Raw genomic sequence first — 25127 nt, 5'->3', positions numbered from 1 at the left:
ATTAAAAAGCAAATCAATGTTCTTATGTCTGTATATCTTGTTTTACCTACAACACAGTATCGCCTTTTGGGAACAGGGTAAACTTTCTGTTTTCTTTGAATGATTCAAGGGTACCAAATTCAGTATCTTGCTCATTGTCAATATTTGTAAGTCAGTGTATCCAAAGATATGGTTAAAATTCAATGTCAACCAACTCTTTGAAGGCATTAAATAGGGTATTAAAGCAGGATGGATAATTAGAATAAGATTCCAATTAACTGTTAACACACTTGGGTGTTGGGAGCTTTGTACTTGATGTTCTTCCTGCTTACAATGCCCTAGCCCCTCAACCTGTGTGTGTGTCTGTGTATGTGTCTGCCTATCTATCTATCATCTACCTACCTACATACCTATGTATGCCTGTGTATCTCTGTATGCCTCTATCTATCCATCCATCATCCATCCATCCATCCGTCTTCTTCACATGTCCTTCTCCCTCATCTCCTTCAAGTCTTTGCTCAACTGCCACCTTAGTGGGTCCTTCCATTGTATCCTCTCTAACAGTCGCAGCCTGCTCCCCTTTTCTGCTCTGTCAACACTCACTATTCCTCTTGCCTGCTTTATTTCTCTTCTCACCACCTTCCAGCAAACTGTACTTTGCTTCCTTTATTATTGCCTACCTTCCGTCTCCATCTCATCCCATAGAATGTGTAGTGTATCCCCAGTGCCCAGAACAGTGGCTGGTACAGGTTAGACAGTCTGTAATATCATTTCAGTAGATTCAGTAAGCCTTAATCACATCATTCAAAAATGTCCCATGTTCCAGGAATTCCAGGATACATTGTAAAGACTTTATCTTAGCTTGATATTTAGCAACTGCCACAAAAGGAAAGAAAGAAAGAAAGAAAGAAAGAAAGAAAGAAAGAAAGAAAGAAAAGAAAGAAAGGAAGGAAGGAAGGAAGGAAGAGGGAAGGGAATTTCAAATGATATAATTTTCAGTTATATAGGAAACAACTTTAAATATTCATAATAGAGAACAGAAAATAATAAAGTTACTCAAGTATGAGTTTTGAATGAATCTTGAGGTTACAGCTAAATATTTACAGATTAACTTGCACCGTTAGTACAATCATTTGTGGTGTTTAAGAATTAATGATTTTTGAATGGGAAATACTCAACAAAGAATCTATGAATGGGAAATACTTAATTCTAAGGTTCCTTTCAAATGTAAAATTCTGGGGATATATGATTTTCCTTTTTGAGAAATGTATGGCATATTTTAGGAAAAATCATTAGAAATTTTTTTTATGTTAATGAGGAAAAGATTTGCATCAGTTCTCTAGAGTAGTTAATGGGGCATATGTGGGGCAGTTTCATTCTGTGGAGTTTCTAAACTAGAGGTCATGATCTAAAGTGGAGTAATCACAGATGAGTTAACAAATCTAGATTTGAAGCTCGGTTTTGCCCTTTTTCAGCTTCGTTGTCAACTGGACATTGTGACAGAATCTCTTCTGTCAACTTGGAGATGTGACTGACATTATATTAAAATGTAGGCAAATATGTTCCAATTCTCTTTTTAGAGATGCCTCTCAAGAAATACATGTTAATTGTTTTTGAGTTATTGGTGGCCAAGGGTGGGTTTATTTACATTGGGGATTTCAGTGAATGGAACAATACATTCTCATAAGCATATTTTTCCTTTGTAGTGTTTCCACAAAAGCATGTAAGGAAAAAATCCTCTAGGAATTAGCAAGAAAGAATAATAATACTGGATTTTTGCAGAAGAATTGAGGAGGTTTGCGGTGGTTGGGTGATGGATTAGGGGATAAAGCACAAAATTAGGAATGCACAATTTGAATAGATACAGAATCCATGTGAACAGTCATGCATTTAGAATTCCTGTTTCCATAACATGTGGCAGGGAAATAGCCCTATGAAGTTTCTCTTGACTCAGTGTTGCTATCACTTTTTCTGCTTGATACTGATGACTGGAGAACAGTTTTTGAATGTTATAGTTGTAAGTGAATAAAAGAAAAATTTCTGATCAATTGCCTTTCTTAGCTGTGCTTATAAAGGAGCTCCTATATTTTGAAGCAGATTTATCTGTCTACTTACCTACCTGCCTACCTACCTAACCTGTGTGTATATCCATCAATGTATCATCTCCCCCACCAAACAAACAAACGAAACCCAAAGAAGAGTTGTTACTGTTTACATGGATTTTAGTCACATTAGTCGCATTATTGGCTTTTTATAGTTCAAAAGTGTGTGAGGAATGTGAATGAGAGCTAATTATTATATCTCCCCACATCGAAAATTGACTGGAGGCAGCTTACTATTTTACAGTCAATATTATAAAGTGACTAGCTTTTTAAAAGTCAGAGCAAAGGAAACAGAGAATGAATGAGGCCCAAACAAAAGTTAATGCCATGATGTCCTGCATGTTTATTGAACTGGGATTTTCGTTTGCTGGTGGTCAAAACAAAAAGGGAAATATGATCAGTTACAAAATAATTTTTGCACATAAGATCAAAGTACTTGAGTTGCTCAAGAGAGGTAGAGTTTTCCTTACCAGTTAGATTTAAAGAAATTTCTCTTATGGGACTTAGGATATGAAGAATGTCATCTTGAACAACACCTCAAAATTTCCCTGCAGAAAATAGAGTCGTGAATTTTATATAGCTACTTCTTTTTTTTTTTTTAAAGAAAGGCATTTTTTTTTTGTTTTTAATGTTTATTCATTTTTGGGAGAGAAATAGAGCATGAGTTGGGGAGGGACAAAGAGAGAGAGAGAGACAGAATTTGAAGCAAGGCTCCAGGCTCCAGGCTCCACACTGTCAGCACAGAGCCCAACACAGGACTTGAACTCACAAACCGCGAGATCACGACCTGAGCCGAAGTCGGACTCTTAACCGACTGAGCCACCCAGGAGCCCCTATATAGCTACTTCTTAGGCCACTTCACTATGTGGAAGCTAACCGAAGCTATGCCACTAAAGAGGATGTAACACCCAAAGCACAGGTTAGGAAGAGGAAGTCCATAAGACACATAAGTCAGTGGTTGTCATCCTGGGCTGCTTAGAACTGTTGCAGAATTTGATCAGGATCTGTGGAATGTGGAGGAACCGAGGAGCAAGGCATCAGCACCTACAGTGATTCCAATGTGCATCCAAAGTCACGAACCACCAGTACAAATACCTAGCTTATTGATGGTTTGAGTTGATTCAGGAATGCAAGGAACAGAGAGATTGCGTTTCCCCCTTCCAGCGATGCGTCTGTGACAGTTTCGTATGTTCCCGTATTTGTTTTCTGTTTCCTCATAACTGGGTTTTGGATTAAAGGTCTTCTGCAGACATTTAGAGATTGTATTTTCTGGAAAAGTCCCAGAGTACACAGTCTCTGTTGTCCGTAAAAGAGCCTCAATTTTAAACCCACCAAGTAATAGGTTGGGCTGTCATCATTTTATGAAAATTGATGGCGCAAACTGAGACTTGTTTGAATAGGCGGCCCCCTCCTCTCTGTAGAGAGATGGACTGTAACACATGATAAATAGAAAATTCCCTAGACTAGAACTAGTTTATGATGGTTATGAGGCAACTGTGTTAAGATATAGACATGGTTCCAGTCTTCAGGCCTGGAGAGTGATTGCAGACATTGGTATTTTCTCAGTCAGTAGGTTTTTGAAGTACGTATACGAGGGGAGAGCAGTTACATAAGCGCATGTGCATGTGGGTGTGCATGTGTGTGTGTTTTCTTTTTTTTAAACCTTAGCCGTAAGGTTAGGTACATTAAATATCTTTAGGAATTGGGATTCCCTATTTGAATGACTGTTTACACAAATTGTAGAGAAGTCATCCTCCAGTGTGTTCGCAGTTCTGAAACCTGAGGGGTGTGCCTTTATTCCACATATTGTAGATTTTCTTTTCTGTCCTAAGCCTGCTACAGGCATATAGAAAGCTCCAGCAAGGGTTATTTGCCATCATTCTAGGACCTGTCACTAAATTGGTTGGATTCAGGGTGCTTGGGTGGCTCAGTGGGTTAAGTGTTGGACTCTTGATTTTGGCTCAGGTCATGACCTCAGGGTCGTTTAGAGCTCTGCACTGACCGGATGGAGCCTGCTTTAGATTCATTCTCTCTCCCTCTCCCTCTCCCTCTCCCTCTCCCTCTCCCTCTCCCTCTCCCTCTCCCTCCCCCCTTCCCCCTTCCCCCTTCCCTCACTTGTGTGTGCATGCTCATGCTCCCTCTCAAATGAATGAATGAATGAATGAATGAATGAATGAATGAATGAGTTGGATTCACTATTATGCCCGATCTCAGTGGTGAGAAAGATACATGGAGAGGAGCAGAAGGATATTATCACAGGTTTTCCAGGCATTGTTTTTACTCTTTTGAGTTATGAAGATTTAATGTGAGGAGTTTTTGAAGATTTGTTGGTTTATTAATCTAACAGAAATGTTGAGTGCCTCACCTCTGCAAGTCCCAGTGATTTTTTTCTTGGTGCAGAAAATCTGTCCTGAAGAACATAAATTTCAGGACATTAACTGTGTGCCTTCTTCCAGGGAGGAGATGAACTTGTTTGGGGGCCAGAAGGGGTCTGTGATGCGTGCGACTCTCAAGAGGCCATGGTGGAGGGAGAGGCTTGAACTTGAGAGTCTGGAGAGCAGAGACAGCTCCATTTTCATTTTTATACCCTGTGATGCTGGGTCAGTTCCTGGCTGGTTGTAGGCACTAGGTAGCTAGTGGCTATCAAACTCGGGAAGGAAGTTAGGTAAACATGATAATTTGCTCAGCAGGGACCTGGAGAAGCGACTGTACATACTTTAGAGAACAGAGGTCATATCAGGTGGGTCTCTAGGAAGGGTAGGAGCAAGATATTCTCACAGCTAGCCCTAGAGATGACTGCTTTTGCCTGTTAGTTTAGGAACTGGCAAGATTCTGGAGTGCAAATATAATCACACTTTGCCTTTCTAAAGCAGAAGATTTTAGGTGATCATTTTGCCTGTGCCTTCAAACAGAACCTGCACAAACCAGCATCAGAGAGAAGTGCCGAATACTAAAACATAACCTAAACGAAGAATTTCAGCTGGCAAGCATGAAGTTTCCCTTTAACTTTCTTTTTCTTCTTTGAGTGTTTTAAACCCATAGAGTTCTTTCTTGTAAAGATATGAATATGCACTTACATATGCATACTCGAGTAACAGTTCTCTTGATTTCTCCCTTATTAGGTTTTTTTTATAAATAGTTGGTAAGCAAACACAGACTCTGAAAATGCCATAAATTAATTTTTGTCCATTTTTTTTGCGTGACTAGGAGAAAGGACTGTTAGGATTCATTATGCAAATTTATTCTGAGCATATATGTCAGGCACTGAGATGGTGAGTCATAATTCCTGCTCTCAAGGGAGAGAAACTGTAATTAAAAAAAGTCCAAAAATTAAAACACGCTGGGGGTATAATACACGTATAAATGGGATTTTGCAGGTATAGAGTCAGGGAGCTCCTGGAACAAGGGGAATCATCCAGGGTTTCCAGGGAAGAGGGTGTTTGGTGGGGGCAGTTGGGCAGATGAGGAGCCAAGAAGGAAATGAACCATTTGGAAAGAGAGCTAGACTAGCTCCTGGGAAGGATCTTGCTTGCTTTTTCATGCATCACACACCCATGAAAACCAAAGCTCCTAGAGACTAGATCCTGTGTGAGAAACTGCCTTATTTTTACCTCTCTGGGTAACCAGAAACCAGTCGAGACACCCGTGAAGGAAGTTTTTAAGTTCAAGATTTTGTGTTGAAGATAGAAGCTTGTCTTGAGCTTATATTCTGTAACAAAAACATCCACCAGCACTATGCATAGCTCTCAAGGACCCAGTATTTGTATCCAGAATGCCTTAGGCACAGTCTGTTCTCATCTAGGGTCTCTCGCCCCTCCCTAGCTGATAGGGGATGGTTGCTGCTGGCTTTCAGGACTTTATTCTTAGTTTTTCCAAGGTTGGTCTCTAATGACAAGGCCTTTATCAGATAGCTCGCCCCCCCTCCCCCGACACGTGGCAATAAATGCTGCCTGCTTGCAGATTGCAGTGTTTCTCAAATAAATATGTGATCTGCGTATGTGACATGTCATTTTCTTGCGGCCACCCTGCAGACAGTGTGACATGGCTTAAAGTACTTGAAAGCAGATGTTTGAGGGCTCTGTGTTTGAGTTCACTTTGGAGCTGTGCTTTTGTGGGATGGAATAATACAGGAGTTGTATTTGATCCTTTTGGGAGTGTTAGGGCACTTCTTCTGGATCAACGTTAAATCTTCCTCCAGCAGAAGCTCAAAGCATTGCTGTTGCATCATTTCCTGCGAGAGTTCTGGACCCCTCTCTGCCAGAGTGGTGGAGAGCCAGGGGAGTGCGTCCAGGAGGGAGTGACCCGTTAGCATTTTAGAAGGAGGAGGGTTGCAGGGAAGCCAGCCTGCAGGCGAGTGGCGTGTGGTAGTACCCATTCTTATGTGGCCACTTTGAAGCCATTTTAAAGTGACAAACGTTTCAGCGTTAAAAGAAAAATGCAACATGTAAGAGACAGTAACTGCTGCGTAGAACAGATCTTCTGGTATCTTGAGTCTTTCTTTCTTACCTTATCATAGAAGTCCCTTCCTCCTGGGCGAGGACCAAAACTGGGGTAAGGGAGGGAGAGTGGGAGTGAGAACCGTCTGGAAGACATACCCAATGAGCAGTAGTCATCCCTTGGCTCCCTACCCTGGGACCTTTTGGAGAGGGCCATCAGTCATCCCAGGGGTAAAGCCTGTGTGGGACTGTGGGGGTGGGGGGGGTCGTGGAGTGGGGGAGTTCTTTCTTCATGGTCTGATTTGTGGTCCTCTGATTTCCCTCTTTCAATCACTGAGTTTCTTTTTTTTTTTAATTTGAGACATGGATTTGACTGTGTAATAATGGACTCATTTGTTTTCCATATGGAAGCCCGGAGGAAAGGTTCCTGCATTTTGTTTATGAGCTGAATTTGCAAAGATTGGAGTAGATTTTAAACCCCATATTAAAACATTGGGGGTGTGGGAGGGAAGGGAATCTCTGGGCCACTAGGATCACTTGAGTCCAGATTCCTAGGAAATCCTCCAACATGTATCTAACACTTCTCTCTGATCCCTAAACAATGTAAGTGGGTGATACTTAAAATGGAGAATACTCCATAGAATCATAGTTTTGGAAGACAGCAATGATACAATTTTGCTCTACAGAAGCAAGCTTTAACAAACCTGGTTACAGAAACACCTAAAAGCAAGTAGTCAAACCTGGCTGCAGTGAGGACAGGATTAGGAATAGAGAAAGAGTCATGGTAATAAAAATGACATTATATTTTAACAGTATCGTATCAGGATGGCTTGTGAAAATATCTTGCCTGGTTATAGAAGGCCCCTTTAGGAGTTACTGATGCTCAGGCCAGAAGTGAGGAACTTGTCTAAGGCAATAAAAACTGGTGATGGGGAGGAAAGGAAGGGGTGGATTTGAAAGGTGTTGGATACCTGGATGAGTCAAGCAAAATTTTAATTCAAAAAATGTTTTTCCTGGTACCAGTATCCCTCATGCTTTAGAGAAAGGTTTTGTTGCTGTTTTTAGGTAAGCCACAGACCAAATGACCTGTCCTCAAATGATTAGATTATTATCTAGTTAGATAGTAGATGATTTCTCTACCTGGAGTGTGCAAGGGTAGGGATGATGTCACATGTATTCCTCTGCCTGCACACAGAATGCTTATTGAATAAATGAATACTGAATTCTCTTAAAATTATTTCTAAAATGTTTCCTCCTTTATGGTATCATGATGTGAATTTAGCTAATAACCGAAGTATAGTAATATAATAATAATAATTATTATTATTATTTTATGTATTTACTTCCTTTTCTCTGTAATAATGTGTGCAAACCCAGATGTTTCATTGCATATGCACAGTGGTCTCTGTGTGTGTGTGTGTGTGTGTGTGTGTGTGTGTGTGTGTATGTATATATACATGTGTCTATTTATTATCAGGCATCTTGGTAATATTTGTTGATTTCATTGAATTTTGCATTCACTCTATGAAATGGGGGCAGGTCTCGCTTTCCAAAATGTGAATTGGTTTGTGACCTCGATTCTTTAAACATGCAAACTTGGCCTCAGCTGGCCCTCCAGTCCTTTCCTGAGTGCCTGCTCCATTTCAGACACTGTTCAGGGTGCTTTATAAACATCATCTGCGCAGCTCCGTGGGCTGGAAGCACAGACCAACGCTTGAAGAAATTGGTAACCTCCCACTACTCCTCACTCCCTCTCCTCTGTGCATTTTTAAAGAAATAAAGCAGTGTGTACTTGGGGTTCCCATTCAGATGCCATCTCCATCCAGTCCTTCTGTGATGGCCACATCCAGATTTCGCTACGCTTCTTCATTCAGTGCATGGCGCCACAAAAGGCCCCCAGCAGAGTGTCTTCTACTGTAGACAAGCATCCCTATGTTTCCCGCTTCTCTTGGAGGAAATCTGCCTCATTGCATCCTGTGTCCATAGCAGGCACTGAGGGGCTATCCAAGTTAAACGATACAGGTTTATATTTGAATGTTGTAAACCTGAAAGGTTCACTTCACTGAATTGACTTAACTATTTGGGATGGTGATGTGAGGTACCTTAGATCACAGTATCTGTTCCAAGTTAGACAAAGACACACAGAAGGTGCACATTTTTAGGCCTTAAATCAATAAGGAACATCTATCTGGAAAATCAGTTAGCATCTTAAGAATGTGAAGTCATTCTGTTTACTTTAATGAGTAAAACATTAAGTCCTATGGGTGATTAGGAAGGTCTTTGGAGTAACTTCTCTTGGAATAACTTTTTCCAGGATTTAGTTGCCTGTAATAAAGTTGTAAAACCTGACTATGAGATTAGTTGAAAATAATCCATTTTTCCAAAAAGCTTGGGAACAGTTGTGTTGGGAATTTGTTTAAATTGTGTTTACCTTGAGCAGGAAAGGCTGTTTTTATAGATTATAACTGTGTAATTATTTTTATGAGAATTGGTGATTGTTAGTATTCTTTTGTTAAAACGGATACTAAAAATACTTGCAGGGCTTACTGAATTTGAATTAAGAGTCTAATTGTCTCTTTGTTCTTTCCTCTAAATCAGGTGTGTTTTGTTAATTTCTGGACAGGGGAAATAACATAATTTCCTCCTTGGTGTCTGTGTTCTCCCAGCCTCTGTCCTTGCATATTGCCTTGGGGTTCAGATGTTGCAGCTTTCCGTGATATACCTTTCTCAGTAAGAGTCATTTCTCCCCTTTCTGAATATCTTTGGGAGACTGCTGATGTGCTTATTACCTTCTCCCACCTCCATTTTGGGGGACTTTAGTGTCTTTCTTGTTAGATTTTAAGCCCCTAGAGGACAGATTTTCTTCACCATTGTCCTCAGAATTTGCCTGGTGAGTACAATGCCTCCTTTCTCATGGGTGCCCATGAACTCCCTGGGAACCCCTTCCTCCACACACTCTTCCATTTTACTTATTAGGGCATTGATCCATTCTTGAATAGTAGGAACCATTCGCCCTTCGCTAATTTGAGGGATAAGGCCCTGCAGCAGTGAACACTGATGAAGGGGAATCAGCCTCTTGGCTTCCGGATGCTTGCCAAACCCGAAGCAGGATGCTACCCCAGTGAGGGCTTTCCCCCTGTGGCATCTCATGCTCAGGGCATCATTTTCAGAAGGAAGTCCTGAGCAGCACAAGGGATTACTACTAAATTCCAAACAGCAGCTTCCAGACCCTGAAAGCAGATGTTTCCTCCTCACTGCTTGCATATCTTAAGTCCAGTCCTTTTCCTTCCTGGCATAATTTAGTCTCTCTAAACCCCTTGTCTCTTCCTAATGCATGTCTCCAGTACCTGGGTTTTGCAATCCACCTTTGAAAAAGTATTAGCCCTTGACCCAGTCCACCTTTGTATCAGTCTCTAGAAGAAGTGACTTATGGCTGGCTGACCCCAGATGGGGGAACACATGAGGATCTCCATGGTGATTTTGATAATGGTTAGGCACATAGGGTCAGAAGACTGTGTGTATACCTCAAAGCTTCTTCATCACAGGAGGATTATAAATAAAATTTCTAAAATCTTGAAAGCAATCTTTGCTGTTTGTTTCACATTATATTCCATAATTGGCATGTTGAACCTTTGAAATAAAGAGCTGTGCTTGTAAATTCTAAGAAGAGTTTCTTCTCCAATTACAAAGGGATTTCTGCTGTTACTTAAAACATTATAACACAAGTGACTCATTTTATATATACAAGACATTCAGATACCGTGATTTTTGTCACCTTGGTGATTACCTTTGATTGTTAAAGATTAAAAAATATTTTTGACCCATTAAGAAATGGTGAGAGACCAGGTGTACATTGAGGTTGACTCAGCAATCTATGGAATTTCACAAAAATCCTGTGGGAGTCTATTTTTCAAGAACCAATGTAATTCTAAAGGAAGAAGAAACTTTCTTGTGCCTATTTGTCATATCCTATTTTAAAGCCTGACTTTTGAGCTTTATTTGATGCTTTACTTTTGTCACTTTAGAACAGATGTCATCTTAAAATGATTCATCCCTGATGAGATTATTTCTGTTTGGTAGCTAATAGAAACAGGCCCTTTCCAATTGTGTAGTGAAAGAAAGCTGTGTGGCTACTTAAGTTGAGGATATACAAATGTCTATGAATTTGGAAAATTAAGTATTGATTAAAAAAAAAGTGTTCTTACAAAAATGATTGTAGCCCATATTTTTAAGATAATTAAGTCTCACCTGCTCTCTGCCATATGCTGTGCCATTGCATAGCATCCCTCTTAGGTGACAACTAGGGACTTCTTTGCGTTTAAATATATGAAAAAAAGTACAATATTGTATTTTTAAGCAATTGCTTATTTTAAATCTTATTTCCTTTCAGCCTATCTATGTCTTCCTATTTTAAATGTGGCTCCTATGGGCAACATATAGGTGGATTTTGCTCTTGTATCTGTTCTAACATTCTCTGCCCTTTAATTGGAGTATTTTTGTCCATTAACATTTAATGTAGTTACTAATATGGTTGAATTTAGGTCTACCTTTTAATAATTTATTTTCTGTTTGTCTTCTCTGTGTTTATTCTTCTTTTCCTGCCTTTTTTTGGATTATTTGAATTTTTTTTAGAATTCCATTTTAATTTTTTAGTTACTTTGCAGCTCTTGTGTTATTACTTTAGTTGTTGTTCTAGGCATTATAATACATCTTTCAGGACTGTTATTGAATTAATATTGTATCACTTTATGTAAAATAAAGGAACTTTGCAGCCATTTGAGTCCATTTACCATCCATCTCCCCTGAACCTATTCTTTATGTTTGTTTTCATCTTCTGTCCTTTTTTACTTATAGTGTACGTTTTGCCCATTGGTATTTATTTTGAAGAGAGACTCATTTTTGTTCTCTATCTTCTGTTGTTCTGAGGCTTGGGTTATGAGGAATGCTCACTGATGACGTGGCTATGAAGGATAACTGTACTGTGAAAAATGTTAAGTTACCATGTCTGGCATAGGACAAGAATGCAATAAAGCTTTCCAGGATAAAAAGTTATAGTAACTTGTAATAAATAACTACAAACACTTATTTTCCCTGAAATTCTTCCTTCAGATGTGATATGATGAATGTGTGGTGGTAGAGCATTACACTAACTTAACAAGGTGATATTTTTCAAGTGGGTGAACATTTTCTGAATTACGAATAGGAGGGGGGTGCCCGGGGGGTTCAGTTGGTTGGGCGTCTGACGTCGGCTCAGGTCATGATCTCACGGCTTGTGAGTTCGAGCCCTGCATCAGGCTCTGTACTGAGAGCTCAGAGCCTGGAGCCTGATTTAGATTCTGTGTCTCCCTCTCTCTCTGCCCCTCCCCTTCTTGCTCTCTGTCTATCTCTCCTTCAAAAATAAATAAACATAAAAAAAAAAAAAGAATAAGAGGCAACGATTGATGTCTGCAATAATGTTTTACATGGAAGGCCAACACTGAGGAGGGCACTTGGTTGGGATGAGCATTGGGTGTTGTATGTAAGCCAATTTGACAATAAATTATGTTAAGAAAATAATAAGCAAACAAATCAACAAGCCTCAACGTTTCCATGTAATACACTCCACACATAATTCCCTTTCTCCTTTTCCTTTTCTCCCTTGTTCTTCTCGTGGACTGTCTCAGCCCTTGAATGGAGTTCAGTATGAAGTTAGAAATTGGTGGAACACTTGAAGGTTAGGAATTTTTAAAAAGACACTTATTAATTTTTTTTGTTATGTAACTTTAGAAGAACGTACGGCTGAGCCAGAGCTAGAAAGAGAAGAAATAGTTGAGATTTGTAGATCTAAATTGTAGATGAGAATTTTGAGACAGGTGATTTTAAGAGGGTTAAAATCAGAAGCAGAATTTCCCTAGTATGATTCTAAAATATTCTAGAATTCAGGATTAGGTGAAAGGGAATACCATCTTGAGAGCTTTTGAAGAAAATTACATGAAACAAATAGGTAGTATCAGTTTCGTACATTCAGGAGAGTTTTCTTAGACAAATTTTGTTCTGCTGAACTTTGGCTAATGGAGGTAACAAGCTAATGAAATGGATCAGACTGTTTTAGGGAAAAGATCTCAAGCGACTCATTATGAGGGAGCCAGAGACAGTGAAAAATAGAGATCTGCTTGGAAGAACATTGGCTTTAGGTAGTGGTGGTGATGTATTTCGTGTGACATCTTTCCTGCTTTGCATTATAGATGAAATGAACTTAGAAAGCAGGTGGCAGGGTGGAGAGCCTAGAGTTTTGGGGAAAAAAGCCCTGCTGTCACCTTTGATGACCATAAAAGCAGAACCGCTGTGGAGATGGACATTCTGAGCAGAAATAAGATGGAGGAGAAGCATACGTACCGGCTACTTAATTTTTCAACGTGCAACCCAACATTGCGCCCCGACAGAAAATAACAGATGACCCAAACCAAACATCTCAAACCGAAAAGCAAGAGATACAGCTCAGCTGTTTGGAAATGTGCAGTGAGCATGCGTGGTGGTGTTCGGGAAAGTTTGGCTCTCAGCTAACAGCTGTGCAGCTGACCTGGAAACGAAGGGGGGACTTGCTTTCAAGCGTCAGGCTGTCTCTATTCTTAGAGCTCAACTAGAAGACAGAAGAAGTGGGTGAAACCCACGCTCTTGATGTGGTGGCATCAAACCCATGCTTGCCCCTGACGTTATCATCACTGCGTTATAATAAACCATTCATTTCTGCGTGTGGTAAATAACAATGCTGACATGCTCACAAAATAATGTGAAGCATATGGGTCACAAGTGTTTTGAAGGAAAAACTTTTCTAAAGATTTATTTAGGTTCCTTAATTACAGAGTGGTTTGGAAGACTGGCATGTGGTTTCAGTTTATAGTTATAAATGTTGGCTGTGGCGATGGGTACCTGCTAATGTTGCCGGAGAGGAAGAGAACAAGGCCGGGGGCAGGGCTTATGTCCTTCATGGCCTGCCCTTCGGTCATTTTTTTAAATAAGTGAAGTCAAGGTCTGAGTTCATACGAAGTACATATACGATCGCATTTATAGTGTGCCTGGGCTGGGTGTGCCGACAGTCCCAGCCCATTGTTCCAGTGCTTGAGTACTTCAGTTGATAAATTTTCATGGCCGTCTAGAGTCTCAAAAGAATAACTCTCCCTTTTAGCCTTTATATTAAAATATACTCCATTGTAAATCAAACCCAGTTTTGGGGGACAGCAGTTAAGTATTTGTGTCTGGACAGACAAGAAAATAACTAAGCATTCAGCATAAGTGTTTTGATGTGACATAAACCCATGGCAGGGTCATTTGGTGATCTTCTAAAGCCTTGTGTATGTGTGTTTATGTGTGTTGTGTGCACACACACAGTCATATATTGTTATTTATGTTAGAAATAATTTTGAATCATTGATGGTGTAATATTTAAACCTAACCTGCAGTCTTAGGAGCATAGGAAAGGCTTGTGTTGAACAACCCATGAGGAAGTCAGTGAATATGTACAGTGAATATGTGTGTGTGTGTGTATGTATATGTATATGTATGTGTATGTGTGTGTATATATATGTATATATACACACACACACACACACGGTGTATATATATACACACACCATATATGTATATATAGTAGGAAAAGTTCATTTGTATTTGCCATAATGTGTTTTCCTGCATTTCTTGCCAGTGATGATAATGATAGTGGCATCTCTGAACTGTTGTCTGGAGGTGAGAAGAATGGCAGGGAGAGTGAAGCTAGTAAGAAATCTAAGCTCTGCTTTTCTTTCCTGCATGAAGGTCATAAGAAGAAATGACTTTCCTGTTTACCATTCTGCGGGGCTCACTCCAATAGTGACTTACTTCGTTGATATTTGGAGAGAATTCACTCATCTATTCTTTCCTATTTGCGTATTTTTGGCGTCTTATGCTTGTAACTCTGCAGGACGGCACAAAGATTAACTAGAAAAAAGGCGGTGCCCTAGAGGAGCTTACCTCCTGGTAGGGGTTGGGAAGATGTGTACATAACTGATTGTAGCACAGAAAGAATTCACACGTTTATTTAGGGCTTTATAACACTTCCAGAGCTTTTATACACCTTTCTTTAACCTTCTAAGCTGAAGTACGTGGTATGTGGCTCTGTTCTCCAATTGGTACGTGAAGAGACTGCCATGCAGCCAGGGTGAGGGACTGGCCTCACGGTCATGTAGGTGGGGAATTGTGATCCGGGGCCTAGAGAATCCTACCCAGGGTGTCTTCTGTTCCCACAGTCATTGTATTTTTCACTGTCCTTACTGTGCATTGGTGTGCGCAGGGGCATGCTTGTTTTTACCTGGGGACATCAGAGAACACAAGAGAAGGAGGGAGCCCCGCTGAGTGGTCTAAGGGGGTGAGCAAGGTGCTGGTTAGATAGGGAATGGCTGAGAGGGACTTGAGGAGAGGGTAAGACCTGCTGAGCAGAAGATCACCCCGTGCACTGGTCTTATAAATGAGCTAAAGCCACCTGCTACTCAAAAAAGTCCCTTGTGCCAGACAGTTCCATTATTTTTTCCTTTCTCTTTTCATATTCATACGTTCATTCAACAAATGCTTTCAAGAATATACTTATTATGGGCAAGGGATTGGATTCATTGAAATGATGGTTACAGAATAAGGCTCATGGTGGCTCTTTGAGGTCCCACAGTAGCTCTGCCAGGAGATGAGATCACAGATAGCCCTAAGAGGATGTGACAAGAAGGGAAGAATGTGGTACACAGTATTTCCAGGTTCAAGTTAGGACTGTCCTGGGAAAGGGGTCACGGACACGTTGTGTCATTTCTTGGTCTGAGTTGGATCATTTATCCTCAAGGAGGCCAGCGTTTACTTCATAGAGCTGTTTCAAGGATCAAATCTGATTATGAATATGAGAGCACTTCATCCTGCTCAGTAAATTGTCAGTATTAATGATGCTCCTACTCACCTTTTCAAGAAGAGCCGGTCATTGACTGAAAGGCTTTCTGTGGTCTGGTCAGCGAAATGTAAACTCTCCCCGTATCGCCAGCCCTTCACTGATGTTCCTTACTCCAGATTGGTCTCCTATGCATTCTTGTGGCCCTGCCCGCCATGAAGCGGCAGGCTATCCCAGTGGTCAGGAGCAGGGGATCAGTTCTGGCTCTACTGTGTGCCATCGGCAGTGTAACCTTGGCAAATTATGTCTTTATTTTGTGCCACAGTTTTATCATCAGGAAGTGGGATTAATAATAACTTACCCTTAGTAGTTTGAGTTAAAATGATTAAATATGAAGGGCTTGGAGACAGTGCTGGTAAGGTTGCCATTTTTAGCTCTAATTACTATCTGAATCCTACCTGATCCTGCCACTCTCCTGCTTACAGTCCCGGAGTGTGGCACCCTTATCATCTCTGCTCCTATTTGGAGTCTGCCCATCTATCTCCCTGGCTCATTGCTCATCCCTTCTTTATGCTCTGCCTTCCAGCAAGAAGGAACATCCACACTCTCGATTATTTTGTTTTTTGCTTTTTTGCCTAAAAGCCCTTAGCCTTGTTAATGTATTCCTTAGGACTGGTTTTCCTACTTCTGAAGAATCTGCGGCTCCCTTCCCCATCCCCTTGGGCCCCTGTCTTATTCTGCAATGTTGTGCACATATCTTTCTCATTGCTCTTAACTTGTTGGGTTGCTGTTTTCTATTTGTATCTCTCTCCCCTGCTTTTGACTGAGAATTCCTGGAAAAGGGCTGAGTCTAGCTTACCTTTATATTTCCAGCATGTTCTTTACACAAGGTAGACTCTTGATAAATACTTGTTGATAAATGAATAGGGCTTTACCTTTTTTTTTTCTTTTTTCTTTTTCAGTTTGAGAGAGAGAGAGAGAAAGACCGAGAGAAAGGATCTTAATCAGGCTACACACACAGTGAGGAGTCCCTGCTCAGGGCTCGATCACACAACCCTGGGATCAGGAGCTGAGCTGAAATCAAGAGTCAGAAGCTCAACCAACTGAGCCACCCAGGAGCCCATGTTTTAAACACAGTATCATATTGTCAAAATTATTTCTCAGTTAAGGGCGCCTGGGCTCAGTCAGATGAGCGTTTGACTCTTGGTATCAGCTCAGGTCATGGTCTCACTTGATCGTGAGATCAAGCCCCGCATTGGGCTCTGCGCTGACAGTGTGGAGCCTGCTTGGGCTTCTCTCTGCCCCTCCCCTGCTCATGCTGTCTCTCAGAATAAAAAAGTAAACATTAAAAAAAAAAAACCCAAACAATTATTTTTCATTTAGCTGGAGGGAGCAAATTTTACCTTATTTATAAATTTTGAGTCAAGGAAGATCAACCTGGGGACTGGCCTGGTCTTGATAGGGGGCCCTGTTGTCAGCACAGGGCCCCGTGAGGAGCTTGAGGGCCTAGGACTGGAGCAGACCCCTGGCCGACCCATGGTCCTCCTTGCCTCTGGTGGGCGTTACAGTTTGTTACCTGTTTGTGAAGGCAGTAGTTCTGTATTTAGCTCAATGATGGTAATATCAGCCATTTGGCATTTGATAGAACTTTTTCTAAATTTTTTCGAAAAAATTTTTTTGAAATTCCAGTGTATTGTCCTGAAAACCGCTGCATCATCCAGTGTTGGACATGTGATGCAACATTTTCTTCTTGGTTGTCTGAATTGCCAAGATTTTAATAAAATGAACCCTAAGTATCACATGTGGGTTAAATAAGCATATCTTTAGAGGACGGTAAGTCAGTACCACTTCGTTTACTAGAGGATGTGAAGGAAAAGGGACCATGGGCCACAAGGATGGATGGGTTTATTTATTTCCTTTAAGAATTTGAAGGAAATAAAATCTGACGTCTCGGCTTTCTATCTGCAGCATATCAGTGTCCTTTAAAGAGCCTCTAGTTACATCTCATAAACACGTGAATAATGAGCTGAATTTTAAGGACTTCTCTCCCATTCTCCCCTACAGCTTTGCCCTGTCAGATGAAGCGTACAGGTCCCTAAGAGATCAAGATAAAGACCAATGTATTCTCATTACCGGGGAAAGCGGAGCAGGAAAAACAGGTAAGGCCAGCCCCAGCCTACCTTCCTTTCTCCTCTGTAGAAGGTCAGTGCTGCACAGATGATGGTATAGCAAAGAGGGAGGGGGGCCTCATTAGCATGAAGCTTCACCGGTCCACTGTGACCGCTCCTTTGTGGGAGGCTGCTGATTCGGATCATGGAATGTTCTCTGGGAAGGACTTACCCCATCTCTCACATGACGAAACAGGTACCTGTCAAAGGGATTTCAATCAATATGGGAGTCTGTTTCTGGATTCTGGATCTTCTGGTGCAGTCTGAGCGCTTCAGGGTCTCTTACCTTTCCCGTAAGACACCAGACCTGTGAAGTCTTACCACTTCTGAGGAATGACAAATTGTTTGGGCTTTGGGAGACCACAGGCATATCTTATCTCTGCTAAAGAGTGAGGAGGGAAGGCACCAGAAAGATGCTTAATTTCACTCTAGAATAAAGTCTTTGAAGCCTAATGAATTGAGAATTTCTATATATTTTTACATTTATTTCTTTATTTAAGTGTTTATTTATTTTTGAGAGAGAGAGAGAGAGCATCAGCTGGGGAGGGGCAGAGAGAGGGAGACAGAGAATCCAAAGCAGGCTCTGCATTATCAGTGCAAAGCCCAGTGTGGGGCTTGAACTCATGAACCGTGATATCATGCCCTGTGCCGAAGTCGGATGCTCAACCCTACTGAGCCCCAAGAATTTTCTATATATTATTAGATGGGTTGGCACCTTTCCATAAAACAAACCCTCGAGTGGAGAGGTTGTGCTGTTTTTCATGTGCTTTTAATAAAAACAATTTGTATGATTGATGTTCTCGAGTGAAAAGTGATTTCGCACATGATGCCCAGCCACCTGGAAAAGGTCTGAAAGAGCTGTGCCCTCTGAGTCCAGACTGGGGCAGGTTGAAACTGCTGTTGTCAGTGAGCTTCTCTGATGGAAGTGCTAAGCCCTGAAGAAAGAGAATGGTGAGGGAGATGGTATTTTCACGATTTTATCTGTAAAATGTTTTTGTTTTCTACACAAGATTCTGATGATTCTACTAGTTTGCCAGAGTGGGATTTAAATGTTTGTACTTTGCTTGGCTATGAAGTGATTAGATCAGCATACTTTGAGTCTCTGATTATTAAGAAAGTTGCCCATGGATATTTCAGTCAACTGACTGAAATGAGCCCCTCCTAAGATGTGCGCCTTTAAAGTCTCACTATCGGCTCTGAGAGGGCTTTTCCTTCTGCACCTGTTCCTTCCTCCGCTCTCTTTAGGAGTATTCCCTCCCTGCCCACAGTGTAGATAAGTGTATCCAACTACCTAGAGCCCTTTAGAGACATAGCAAGTACACACTTTCTTTGTGAGGTTCTAGGCCCTGGATGGGCAGAAATAGGAAAAGACTGGCACGTAAGAAGGTAAAGTAACAGAAGACCCAGTCTCGTATGGTTAGGAAGGATTGTAGGTGTAGACCACCTACTGTAGGGTCCTTCCCATAGAACTGCCAAGCTCCTTGTTTTACTTTCTTTTTTTGTTTTTTAAGTTTTTTAAATGTTTACTTAATTTTGAAGGGGAGGGAGGGAAGGAGAGAGAGAGAGAGAGAGAGAGCGCGCACATGTGTACAAGCAAAGGAGGGGCAGAGAGAGAGAAAGACAAACAGGATCTGAAGCAGGCTCTGCACTGGCAGCAGAAAGCCCCATGCAGGGCTTGAACTCATGAACCATGAGATTATGACCTGAGCCCAAGTCAGATGCTTAACCAACTGAGCCACCCAGGCTCCCCCAAACTCCCTTGTTTTGTGGTGATAGAGGGATAACTGCTTTGTTTTGTTTTTAATTTTTTTAATTGTTTGTTTATTTTAGAGAGAGAGACAGAGCATGAGCAGGGGATGGGCCGATAGAGAGGGAGACAGAGAATCCGAAGCAGGCTCCAGGCTGAGCTGTCCGCACAGAGCCCGATGCGGAGCTCAAACCCACTAACCGTGAGATCATGACCTGAGCTGAAGTCAGATGCTTAACTGACTGAGCCACCTCGAGGGCTCACTGCTCCATAAAGCAACCTGCTAAATTTGTCATACAGATTCAGCTATCACAAGCTCTTTCTTACCTAGATTTGAATTCTGCCTCTACCTAGTGGCCTTAACTCTGCCGTCTGGAACCTTCCCAAATTAGTGTACTTTCTTTTCTATAGGACAGTCATTCGGTTATTTGAAGTCATCCATCATAGCTTGCTAGGTCTAAACATCCTTGGCCTTCAAAAATTTCCTGTGTGATGCATATTCATTTACTCATTCATCTAGGAAGTAATTTTTGAGTACCTTAAAGGAATACTAGTAAGGTGAAAGTACTGTACTAAGTACTAGTGACACATTGGTGAGCCAGACACCATCCTTGTCCTTATTGAATTTGTAATCTAGTGCAGGAGATAGACAATAGCACTCTGTTACATGTGCATGTGCACAAGTATGGGTACTGTATATACACATATACCTATGTCGCATGTATGCATGTAGTTTATATAGAAAAGGAAAAGTACGGGGTACTTATAAGAGCATATGATACGATCAGATCTCATTCTCAAAACCCTCACTATCATGGTCATATTATTCTGGAATGATCCCTGTTTGTCAGTATGCCTCATAAAATTACATCCCAAGGAGAGAAATAAACCGAATAAATACTTCAAGTTTGGTCTTGGTTATGGGGGAAACTGTTACCTCTCAATATGGATACCAGGCTTCTGTTAATATAATATAGCGTATGTATTGAGTCTTACCAGTCTTCCCATCAGGCAAGATACTGTAGGTTTCTTGTATGTCAGCTTCTGGTAGGTCAGAGGTGCTCAATCTGGTGTTGTCCAACAAAGTTATTTGAAGCTTACTGGTAGAATCTTTATTTTTATAAATTTAGACCATTGTTAATAGCCTCTTGTGAAACTGACAAATTCTGATTCTGTTCCCTCCTGTAGAACCACTGCCATGCCATTGGGTAATAAGGGTAGCTGTCCCACATAAGTATTTCCATTGTGCTGGGCATTGTGCTTTAGTGTGTTACACATAGAAGTATTCTTCTTACCCCCATTTTTATCATGGGGAAATTGAGCCACACAAAGGTTAACCAAGTTGCCCGAACTTGCCAGTGAGTAAATGGCAGAGATGAGATTTTGAGCACAAGTAGTATATATAGCTCTAGGGTCCCCACTTTTCTTAGTTCAGCCTGCTTTAACAGCATACCATAGACAGGGTGGCCTAAACAACAGATACTTCTTTTTCTTTCTTTCTTTTTTTTTTTTTAATGTTTATTTAGTTTTGAGAGAGTGAGAGAGCAGGGAAGGGGCAGAGAGAGAGGGAGCTATAGAATCTGAAGCAGCTCCACGCACCGAGTCGTCAGCAGAGTCTGATGCAGGGCTCGAACCCACGAACTGCCAGATCATGACCTGAGCCGAAGTCAAGACACTTAACCGACTGAGCCACCCAGGAGCCCCCAGACATTTATTTTTAAGTCGTGGAGGCTGGGATGTCCAAGATCAAGGTGCCTGCTGATTTGGTTCCTGGTGAGAACCTTCTATCTGTTTCCTCACATGGGAGATAGAGATGGAGATGGTGGGAGAGGGGGAGGGAGGGAGGGAGGGAGGGAGAGAGAGAGAGAGAGAGAGAGAGAGAGAGAGAGAGACAGAGACACTAATCCCAGAGCACCTGGGTGACTCCATTGGTTGAGTGTCTAACTCTTGGTTTCGGCTCAGGTCATGGCCTTGCAGTTTGTGGGATGGAGCCCTGTGTTGGGCTGTACTCTGGCAGCAAGGAGTCTGCTTGGGATTCTCTCTCTCTTTCTCCCTTTCTCTCTCTCTCTCTCTCTCTGTCCCTCTCTGTCTCTCTCTCCATCCCTCCTTTCCTTCCGCCCTCTCCCTCTCCTTCTCCTTCCCCTCTCTCTGACCCCTCTCCTGCTCTCCCACACACGTGTGCTCTCTCTCAAAATAAATAAATAAATTTACAAAAAAAAAAAAAAAACACTAATCCCTTCATTGGGAGTTTTTGAGCTTTTGAGGAACCTCTGTACTGTTCTCCATAGTGGTTGTACCAATTTACATCCCCTCCAAGGGTGCAAGGGTTTCCTTTTCATCACATTTTCTCCAACGCTTGTTATCTCTTGCTTTTCTTCATTTTGGCCGTTCTAACAAGTGCGAGGTGATAATTTTGTAACTCTGAATTGGAATTTTGAATTACATTCTTGAATTGGAATTTTGAATTACATTGCCCTGATAATTAGCGATGTTGAGTATATCCTCAGGTCCTTGGTAGCCATTTGTATATCTTATGTGGGAAAATATCTATTCAAGTCCTTTGCCTATTTTTAATCAGATCATTATTATTATTTATTGCTATTGAGTTGTAGGAGTTAGTTACATATTTTAGATACATGATCAGATACATGATTTGCCAAGTATTTCATGCATTTTGTAGATTGCCTTTTCTCATCGATTGTTTCTTTGGCTCTGCAGAAGCTTTTTTGTTTGACGTAGTCCCACTTGTGTGGTTTTGTTTTTGCTGTCTGTGCTTTGCATGTCATAGCCAAGACAATATCAAAGGGCTAAGACCAATATCAAAGGGCTTTTTCCGTATGTTTTCTTGTAGGATTTTTATGGCTTAAGATCTTATATTTAAGTCTTTAGTCCATTTTGAGTTACTTTTTGTGAGTGGTATAAGATAAGGGTTCAGTTTTATTCTTTTGCGTGTGAATATCCAATTTTGCTGGCACCATTTATTGAAAAGACTGTCTTTTCCCCATTGAGTATTCTTGGCTCCCTTGTTAAATATTAGTTGACTGAACATACATGGCTTTGTTTCTGGGCTCTCTATTCTGTTTCTTTGGTTTATGTGTCTTCAAAAAAAATTTTTTTTAATGTTTATTTATTTTTGAGAGAGAGAGAGACAGAGTGTGAGGGAGGGAGGGGCAGAGAGAGGGAGACACAGAAGCTGAAGCAGGTTCCAGGCTCTGAGCTGTCAGCACAGGGCCTGAGCGGGGCTCAAACTCACGAACCATGAGATCATGACCTGAGTTGAAGTCAGACGTTCAACCAACTGAGCCACCCTGGCGACTCTTTGTGTCTGTTTTTATGCAAGTACCATACTATTTTGATAACTATAGCTTTGTAGTGTGGTTTGAAATCAGGAATTGTAATGCCTCCAGGTTTGTTCTTCTTTCTGAAGATTGCTTTTGCTATTTGTGGTCTCTTATGTAGTTCCATATGAATTTCAGGATTGCTTTTTCTTTTTCTGTGAAAAATGCTATTGGAATTTTGATAGGGATTATGTTGAATCTATAGATTACTTTGGGTAGTATGGGCATTTTAATACTATTAATTCTTTCAGTGCACGAACACAGGATATTTTTCCATTTATTGTGTCTTCTTTAATTTTCTTTCATCAATGTCTTATGTTTTCAGTGAACAGATCATTCACTTCTTTGGTTAAATTTTTCCTAAGTATTCTGTTGTTTTTGATGCTTTTGGGAATGGGATTGTTTTATTTCTTTTTCAGATACTTTGTTGTTAGCATAAATAAACATAGGGGCGCCTGGGTGGCGCAGTCGGTTAAGCGTCCGACTTCAGCCAGGTCACGATCTCGCTGTCCGTGAGTTCGAGCCCCGCGTCGGGCTCTGGGCTGATGGCTCAGAGCCTGGAGCCTGTTTCCGATTCTGTGTCTCCCTCTCTCTCTGCCCCTCCCCCGTTCATGCTCTGTCTCTCTCTGTCCCAAAAATAAATAAACGTTGAAAAAAAAAATTAAAAAAAAAAAAAAAGAAACACAACTGATTTTTGTATGTTTATCTTATATCCTATAACTTCACTGACTTAGTTTATTATAACCTTTTTTTTTTATGGCATCTTTAGAGTTTTCCATATATAAGATCATGTCATATACAGAGAGACAATTCTACCTCTTTCTTTCTGATTCTGGTGTCTTTGATTTCTTTTCCTTGCCTAATTCCCCTGGCTAGGACTTCTACTACTATGTTGAATAGGAGTGGTGAGGGTGGGCAGCCTTGTCTTGGGCCTCATCTCAGAGGAAAAGCTTTCAACCTGTCACCATTGAGTAGGATATTAGCTGTGTGCATGTCATTTACGGCCTTTATTATGTTGAGGTACATTCCTTCTATACCCAGTTAGTTGAGAGTTTTTATCATGAAAGGATATTGAATTTCGTCAAATGCTTTTATGCGTCTCTTGAGATGATCGGATGATTTTTATCTTCTTATTCTATTAATGTGATGTATCACATTTATTGATTTGCATATGTTTGAACCATTCTTGCATCCCAGGGATGAATACCACTTGATGATGGTGTGTGGTCCTTTTCACAAGCTGTTGAATTCAGTTTGGTAGTATTTTGCTGAGAATTTTGGCATCTGTATTCATCAGGGATATTGATCTGCAGTTTCCTTGTAGTATCTGGCTTTGGTATCAGGGTAATGCTGGCCTTGTAAAATGAGTTTGGAAGTTATCTCTTCTTGAGTGTGTTGGAAGAGTGAGAGGGATTGGTGTTAATTCTCCCCTAAACGTTTAGTAGAATTCACTAGTGAAACCATCTGATTTGGGGTTTTTCTTTTGGGGGGAGGTTTTTGATTATTGATTCAATCTTATTTGATATTAATCTGTTTACATTTTCTATTTTTTATGATCCAGTCTTGGTAGTTTGCATGTTTCTAGGACTTACCCTTTTCTTCTAGGTTGTCCAGTTTGTTGGCATGTAACTGTTCAGAGTACTGTCTCTTCAGGTTCTTTGTATTTACATGATATTTGTTGAATGTCTCCTCTTTCATTTGTAATTTTATTTATTTGAGTCCTCTCTCTTTTTTCTTGGTTAATTTACCTAAAGGTTTGTCAATTTGCTTTATCTTTTCAAAGAACCAGCTCTTAGTTTTATTAATCTTTTGTGATGTTCCAATTCTGTGTTTCATTTATTTCTGTTCTAGTCTGTATTACTTCCTTCCTTCTGCTAACTTTGAGCTTAGTTTGTTCTTCTTTTTCTGCTTCCTTGAGGTATAATATTAGGTTTATTTGAGGTCTTTATTCTTGTATGCACTTGTGACTATAAACTTCCCTCTTAAAAGTTGCTTCTCAAAAGTTTTGGTATATTGTTTTTCTATTTTCATTTGTCTCAAGGTATTTTTTATATAAAAATTTTTAATGGTTTCTGTTGCACTAAAATAAATGTCAAATCCAGTGTGCTTGTTAAGGTTCTGTGTGATCTTGTCCCTACCTACTTCTGCACCTTTCTCTCAGAAAGGTAATTGCACCTTGTGCTACTTTTTGTTAAAAATTTTGCTCCATATTATATATAGATAGTATTATGGGGCACCTGGGTGGCTCAGTCTGTTAAGCGTCTGACTTCAGCTCAGGTCATGATCTTGCGGTTTGTGGGTTTGAGCCCCGCATTGGGCTCTGTGCTGGCAGCTCAGAGCCTGGGGCCTGCTTTAGATTCTGTGTCTCCCTCTCTCTGTGCCCCTCCCCTACTCATGCTCTGTCTCTCAAAAATGAATAAATGTTAAAAAAAGTTTTTTATATATAGACAGTATTTCATTATTTAGTGTCCCATCCGTT

The 25127-nt window shown here is 40.7% G+C and overlaps 1 protein-coding gene across 2 annotated transcripts in view; it reads left to right on the top strand.

Annotated features, from left to right (window-relative positions):
• Positions 1 to 25127, top strand: part of MYO1B (myosin IB) — a 155562-nt gene that overhangs the window by 34286 nt on the left and 96149 nt on the right. For both annotated transcript variants that reach the window (XM_047083916.1, XM_047083915.1), the window contains exon 3: positions 17460 to 17554. In XM_047083916.1, coding sequence (XP_046939872.1) covers positions 17460 to 17554 — 95 coding nt within the window. The remainder of the gene's footprint in view (positions 1 to 17459; positions 17555 to 25127) is intronic.

This window comes from Lynx rufus, unplaced genomic scaffold (genome assembly GCF_022079265.1).
Source record: "Lynx rufus isolate CCGP_SWC_20201006 ecotype Redwood Valley unplaced genomic scaffold, mLynRuf1.p SCAF_2, whole genome shotgun sequence".
Taxonomy (NCBI): Eukaryota; Metazoa; Chordata; class Mammalia; order Carnivora; family Felidae; genus Lynx; species Lynx rufus.
Note: the sequence above shows the minus strand (reverse complement) of the source record. Positions and strands in the feature narration are given on the sequence as shown.